General features: G+C 44.6%; 1 protein-coding gene across 1 annotated transcript in view; it reads right to left on the bottom strand.

Annotated features, from left to right (window-relative positions):
- Nucleotides 1-464: 464 nt before the first annotated feature.
- The window catches only part of LOC104135545 (transmembrane protease serine 11E-like), a 16621-nt gene continuing 9756 nt past the window's right edge, over nucleotides 465-7329 (bottom strand). The window contains exons 6-12 of the mRNA XM_035888916.1: nucleotides 7255-7322; nucleotides 5521-5684; nucleotides 4487-4525; nucleotides 2576-2756; nucleotides 2082-2347; nucleotides 1039-1181; nucleotides 465-626 (exon numbers count right to left, since the gene is read on the bottom strand). Of these exons, the coding sequence (XP_035744809.1) occupies nucleotides 465-626; nucleotides 1039-1181; nucleotides 2082-2347; nucleotides 2576-2756; nucleotides 4487-4525; nucleotides 5521-5684; nucleotides 7255-7322 (1023 nt within the window). The remainder of the gene's footprint in view (nucleotides 627-1038; nucleotides 1182-2081; nucleotides 2348-2575; nucleotides 2757-4486; nucleotides 4526-5520; nucleotides 5685-7254; nucleotides 7323-7329) is intronic.

The following is a 7329-nucleotide window of genomic DNA, read 5'->3' as shown; positions in this document are numbered from 1 at the left end:
AGAAGAATTCAGAAGCGCAGCAGCCTTGGAGCCAGGTGCTGGATTGTGGCTAGTCCACAGATAGATGGGGCCTTGGGAGCACACAGCAAATGGGTGGGCCACGTTTTACTTGTGATTTGTCTTGGATGCTGGTAAATGATTGTTTGGGCTCAAATGCTTTGCCTTGGTATAAAAGTAGGGGCCAAGACGTTTGGCCATGGAGAAAAAAAGGTCAGCATATTGCATACAAAGGCAGTTGTCCCTTTGACAGAGTACTTCCTGAACAAACAGCAGTCACGTGGATCAAGTCCGTTCCTGTCTGGCTGTAGGCCAAACCAATTTCAAGTCCTAGACTACTCCGAGCTTACCGGCACTCGATACGTGACCACAGGCTAAGCCAGCAGCTGTTTGGAGGGTAACCACAGAGCAGAATGTGTCAGAGGAATAGCCGCACACAGCCGCAAAACTTAACCCACTTCCAGGTGTCAGATGCCCGTTTTGGAGTTGATCCAGTTTCGATAGTAAGTCACTCGCGTGTACACTCCTGGTTTATTTGGCTTGCCACATTCATCTCCCCAGCTCACTATTCCCACAAGATACCAGATTCCTCTGGAGTTCACATGCACCAGTGGCCCACCAGAGTCACCCTAAGGAGAAAAATGTCAACAGGCAGGAACAAAGTAAACAGCGTTCACCTCGCTAATGCAGCAAGACTCAAATTGTTCTGTTACAGCTGATGGATATTTGTGTCTAGACCATAGCTGTAATTCAACCCCACATGGTTTACTGACAAGACAGAGTCTGGCAGCCTATGCCTAATTCAGTCTCTCCTGCTCCACACCCTCACATCGGTATTCTCTCACATGTGGATTATGTATAAACCCCAAGCACCTAAGTGCAGACTTCAGCCCATGAGCCATGAAGCTCTTAATTTACATCTGTCAAGATACTGAACCCCATAAACTTAATCAAGATTCCCCAGAGTATATTTTATTTCTAGGAAACATAGCCTCCCACCCCACCTATTTCCTTTTTACTATTACCTATGAAGACACTTACCTGGCAGGCATCCACCCGCCCCTCCAAGTATCCAGCACACAACATTCCAGGTGTTATTACTCCACTGTACACTTCTCTTCTATTACAAGTAGCAGTGCTTATAATTTTCACTTCCGCTTGTCGAAGCTGATTAACACTATAGCCTAGAAGGAGAAGTGGCATTAGAATTTGCAGACAGGGTATGCAACCTCAACCACTCAAGGATTAGGAGTAGCCAGATTTTCCTACAGCTTTTCTGCCATTACAGGCAATGAAGGGAGCTACCCAGACAATGTCTCAGGAAGAAGAGTTTCCCCATACACAAAGTCCTTCACTGTTTCCAAATACAACCCTTCTCCATCCTTCATCCTCACCAAATGCTTTTTAGCATAATGGGCAAAGGGATTTTGGACATGTTTCAGTGTTGAATTCAACTGTAGGCTACAAATATGTCCTTGATATCACCGGAAAGACCCAGTTGGTTAACTGCAACATAGCTTTGGACAATCACTACACACCCCAAGAATCCACCGTTAAACACAACCTATGTAATTCAATGGCTCTCATAAGCAAATTTATAGTTCCATCGTCTCTAACATCATGGACTAATTTGAATGAAGCTCACTCAAGTCATTGGATGAACTGAAGCATGATTTATCACCAAAGACAGACTAACTGATGAAAACTGTCATGATACATCTATGACAAAGCTGAATGGTGAGAGAACTCATGCCAGAGCTAAACCCAGAGGGACTGGGCCAGCAGGAACAGAGAACAGGATGTATTCAACCAGAACAATGCATGCAGCAACAAAACAAAAAAAAAAGAAAAAGGTGCTCTTACTCCTGTAGGGCTAACCTGTAGGGTCTTTCCCCCATAGTCCAATCCACTGACCAAGCCAGGAAAACAGCAGCAAACTAAGTCCACAGCTGTGTCATTAGCACATGCACTTCTCAAACACCACCAAGTCTAAGGCACCCAAATTAAACAAAAACCCCATAAAACTGACAGCAGTCTTCTCAGATACGCATATGACGGCGCATGGTAAGGCAAGATACACTCACCATCATTCTCCAAAGCTCCCCAACCTGTGACAAAACAGGAACTGTTCTCTGGGAAAACGTGAGATGCTTCAGGAAGACAGACACTGTGCACATCACTCGTGAACTCAATAGGGGAGGCAAGTTGCACAACAGCCACATCATATTCATGATCAAAGAGTGAGTCACTGTATCTTTCATGAATGATAATTCTTCGGACGAATTTTTTCTGTTTTGGAGGTCTCAGCAGAATTCCAAAGCTGGCAGTCCACCTCCGAGGATCTTTTCCTCTGTAAGATATCTGAGGTTATGTCACAGCCACACAAAACAAGATCACCAAAGAAGCTTAGCTCTCCATTTAATCACCAAAATGCAGTGTGGCCAGGTTTGCCTAACAGGACAGAGAAGAGCAAAATTTCGTTATCTTTCAGCAAATACAGACATTAGTGGGGCCACAAAAGGTCAGAGCACTCAAGAGTCCTAAGGCCTGTAGGATGAGAAAGGGGCTGATGACTTACCCTCTAAAGCAGTGGGCTGCAGTCACTAGCCACGTATTACTGATCACTGATGCCCCACAGCGATGGGTCCCATCAAGCTGAATACTAGCCTGCCACGGCCATTCCCCGTCCTGTGCACGCTGCCCGCCAACTATTCTCTCCACTCCTACAAAGGAGAACGTTTGTCTTCGTATTCCACAGCCTGTCAAAGAAAAGGCAGCTCCACTTTAGCTGACTGAGGGAAACCAGGGTTGCTTTGGGAAAGGCCCACATGGCTGCAGGCACATGCGTAACAGGGCAGGGGTGTCAAAAGACAGCCTTCGCCTAAAGCAGTGCCTCCAAGAGCAGGGAAGTCAAGTCTCATGGTTGTAAGCGTCTCAGGATAGATGTGGGGTAAACAAAAAATTCTGGTAGAAGAGTCACTACTTTTTCATTAAGCCACTTTTCAGACACGCAAGCCCATATGTACTCCCATGGGAACTGAAGGCTGTATATCTGAGACACCGTTTATCTTCCCCAGTTGTAACTGTTTACCTAGTTAAAAAAAAATATATTGCCTCTACAAACTTTGCTTTGTTTGATATTTGACCAGAGCTGTACAGAGGGAAAGGTAACACACATAGCCATCAGTGTGTCTGTGCATACAGGTACACACACAGATTATTAGGCACAAAGGCGTGCGCTGATAATTAATGTAAGTATTTACAGTCATATAGCTTTCATAATAACAGCATGTAAGTCATCTAAGAACTAAACCTCTCGGTACTGTATGAAAGAAGAACATCCTTAGTTTGCTTTTGTTTTTTTTTTTTAAGAAGACTTCTGAAAAATTGAGTATGAAAATACTGAGGAACCTCCATATAAACAACAATCACACCAGGCCAGCTCTAATACACACATCACCACCATAATATGCACAAGACAGACACTGCATATCACTTCTGAACTCAGTGGAGGCAATCTTCCCATTATTTGTAACATCCCACCTGTATAGCAAAGGCAAAACCAACATAGGCAGTATAGCTTTAAGTGTCATAGAAATGCTGAAGACTAGGTTGCAAAAAAACCCCACAAAACTAAAGAAAAAACCACCCACAAACTAAGCAAACAAAGAAAGGATTGTCAGGTCACCTCCAGGTCAGCTTCGACAACACCAACAAAAAAATAGTGTCCTCTTCCTCCAACAGTTTACTTATAGCCACCGTGCCAACAGCACAGACACGTATTACTCAGCTGAAAAAAGTTAGATCCAAACCAGTTAATCCTCAGAGTCCATTTAGAGTTGGAAAGCTAACATGCAAAGGCTCAGAGACCATGCAGGGGACTGATGTAGTCCCCTGGGAGGGGACTTATGCTATCTCTCTGTCTCCAGAGGAGCTTTAAGACCTCACGGGGGAGCACAGAACAAGAGAGGGACTGAGAACCTGCCCCTCTCCAGGACGGTGCCACTGCCTTGCTCTCACCGTGGACACTTCTCCCTCTTCCACCCTCTGGCCTTTTTCCCTGTACATTGCAAGGTTTAGCTCAAATCTGACAGACAGCTATTGCCAAACCTTTCTGCAGGGACAAGGGGGCAGGAGGCAAAATGGTTTTGGAAGGATTCCAGCAAGAATCTTGGCCCACAACAACTCCAGCCCTTGTGCAGAGCTCGCTAACAGCAGCTCATCTACATGCCCCTACTTCCCATAACCAACATGAAAGCAAGCACTTCCCACCACCAGGTCAGAACATCTGATTCTGCAAACACTACAGAGCCAGCCTGACTGCAAGAAAATGAGCTGAAGTCTTTGCCAGCTCATGCACTGTCTACTGCCCTAGCATCTTTAACAAGTTATTTTTTTCAAATTGCATCTCAAAAGCATAAGAATCTTATAAACACAGAACTTATAGCACCATGTCCCCAGATCTCTTCCATAAAGCATTTATACTTACAGTTGTTTAAAAGGTTATCTCCCTTTTCCTTGTTCAACTCTGAAATGAAAAGCAGACACCACAGTGAGCGTTATCTCATGCTGCTACGTGATCTAGCACAGACTCCCTCCCTGTACCCAGCAAACACAAATTAAATGGCTTGCATTGCTGCATGGAGTGGCAGTACAGCGAAAGGAGTAATTTGCTCTGTTGGAGAAGTTCAGTTAAGCCTCTGTTCCCCACTGAAAGTGTAAGGCCAAAGGATACATCTTTCTTGCCTTAGCTCAAAGCTAACAAATGCTGCAGATGAATGCAAATAGGTCCAAGTAACATCCACATGTGCTGGCAGCTGTGCGCAATATAAACGCCTACATGCATTTGTTCAGGTTCAGTGTGGCAAGGTGGCCGAAACAGTCTTCACAAGTTCTCAGTGCTGGAATTAACTGGAGCTAAACTGTAACATTACTGATCTCTTTCCTACAAAAGAGCCTCGGCCAGATTCTGATGGTAACCAGTGACAGATTCATGGGAGAGGATTACTGCCCAGAGAACCTTAGGGTTTTGTTATGAACACTTGCTACAGCAATCTGTCAAATAAGCAAAGGAAATGGCAGGGAGTGGAGAAGGGAACCATCTCAGCCTTGCATTTTTTTAATAGCTGGAGGACTCTGCATTTCAGTACCTGGTGATACAGGGTTTTGTCCAATTCATCATGTGCTTTAAGGTAATCTGTGAACCCACAGTCACAAAGTTGAGCCTTTTTTTGATGAGTTGGGTGGGACTATCTCATTCAACAGGGCTAGGTCACACAGAGAGAGCCTCTGATGCACAGAGGAGAGCTCACACTCATGAATTAGTGCCAGTATGCTTTAGTTCTTTTCACGCTACTTCTTTCAAGTTCCTGGGCTGTCAGCCATAACACACAATTCTGAGAAGGCAAAAGAAGGAAACAAGAATAGCCCATATATGTACACTAAAGTGAAACTCATTACACTAAGAACAGCAAAGCATGAGGAACAAATTCCAAGCTAAAAACACAAACCTAAGGCACTTGCCTGTGAGTGTAAGGGTAGACTGGTCAACACTCAAGAACGTGGAGCTTGTTTTCAGCCTTCTGCGTAACACACGGTTGACGTGACTCCAGCTCGTTGCCTTACTGTCAGCGGAAGCAAATTTAAATACCAGGACAACAGACGCAAGCACTCCGCCAGGATCTGGGCTGCAAACCAGCAAAAACAAAGTGGTGTCATTCTCTCTTTGCCCACTAATCCTCTTTGTTCTGCTTTGCACCATCTGCCTTCTTTATACAAGAACAGGCCTGGTCTGCACAGAGGTATAGAACAAATAGCATAGCTGTGCACAAATAAAGGAAGATGATATGCAGGCAGCAAAAGGCTTGGTTCTCGCTACAATAACTACCAGAAGGAATTTTCTGGGAACCGTTACAAGCAGTGCAACTGAGAAGGAGAGGAGGGATCATTCCCTATGGCCTCCACGCAGCTCATAGTCAGTAGGACACATATGGCAGCAGGAACCACATAGCAAGTTAAAACCCTTCAACAGATACCCAACAGGCCATTCCAAGACCCAGCCATTCAAAAGACCCAGTTTAGAGCCAGAGAAGTTAAAAAGGTCTTTCGGCATTTCTTTCCATTTAAGTCAATTGTCCCTTTATTGGCCAGTTAGCTCCATTGTATCCAGAGACAAAAATCTCAATAGTCTGAGTTACCAGAGCAAGGCACTTACTGTCAGTGAAAAATATTGGCCCCAGTATTTTAGACTAACAGTCTAAAAGAAAACCAACTGAAGCCTAGAGGAAGAGACAGAAGAGATGTAGCTAAACTGGTCCAGTGCCTAGTTGCACAACATGGTATCTGTAGTGAAAACAGGCTTGGAAGAGATACACTGTTTGGTCAACCTAAAAGGTGTAAAGAGGTTGCTTGAAGTCTAGCTCTCACGTACTGTAATTTCAGCTGGTATGGGAGGCTTGTGGAAGAAATCAGCGGCAGAAAACAACGTGGAACAGTTTAAGGAAATTACTCATTCCATCTAGAAACAGGTAAAGGCAAGAAAGCCCCGATGTGCTGTGAAGGACATCTGTGGGAAGTCTGGCATTCTTTGCTGTCTAGGGAAAAATATTCCACAGCAGAATTGAGCCTTATAGAAATACAATTCCAAACCAAAGTAATGCGAAGGAGAGGGAAGCAATGGCTCTTGTTGCTGAGAGTGATATTTCAATTACTGTAGAGAGAGGAAAGACTGAAAAGCACTCACACAGGACCTTTATACCTCTATGTTCCACTTGCCTCCTTCCCTCAACTCTGTATCTGGGTATCTCACAGTGGAATAATTTATTCCTCTAGATGTTTTCAGAGAGTGAAGAGAATAGTCACCTCCTGCTGTACACCATGCAAAGGGATAAATGCCAGCCTGAGCTTCCACAGGAAAGAAAGTGGAATAAAGAGCTGACTCTGCATCTCTCAAGCCCTTAACTAGTAGTGAAGACTGGGATCACCCAGTAACTCAGTTACTGCATCACAGCCACAAACAACTGGTGTTCAGGTCATCAATCTGCAGAAGTATAAGGCCAAATTTCTCTTCCTTGTTGACCTCTGAAGGTAACTGCGTCCTCAGTGTTGTGAGCACCGAAGGAGAGTGACAGCCAGCCAAGACCGAGTCATCCTGCTGGCGTAATCCAAGCATAACCAGGCACGCTCCATATGGTCAAGGGGTAGGAAGAAAGGATATTTATCAACTCCCTGCTTATTCCTGACCTTCAGATTACTTACCTTAGACTGACAACATGGGACCTGATGTACCTTTTACTTAGAAAGGACCTTTTGAATGCTGTAGATATCTGTTAA

The sequence above is a fragment of the Egretta garzetta genome, unplaced genomic scaffold, assembly GCF_000687185.1.
Source record: "Egretta garzetta isolate BGI_Z169 unplaced genomic scaffold, ASM68718v1 scaffold41, whole genome shotgun sequence".
NCBI lineage: Eukaryota > Metazoa > Chordata > Aves > Pelecaniformes > Ardeidae > Egretta > Egretta garzetta.
The sequence above is the reverse complement of the archived record's forward strand: the minus strand, read 5'-3'. Positions and strand labels throughout refer to the sequence as shown.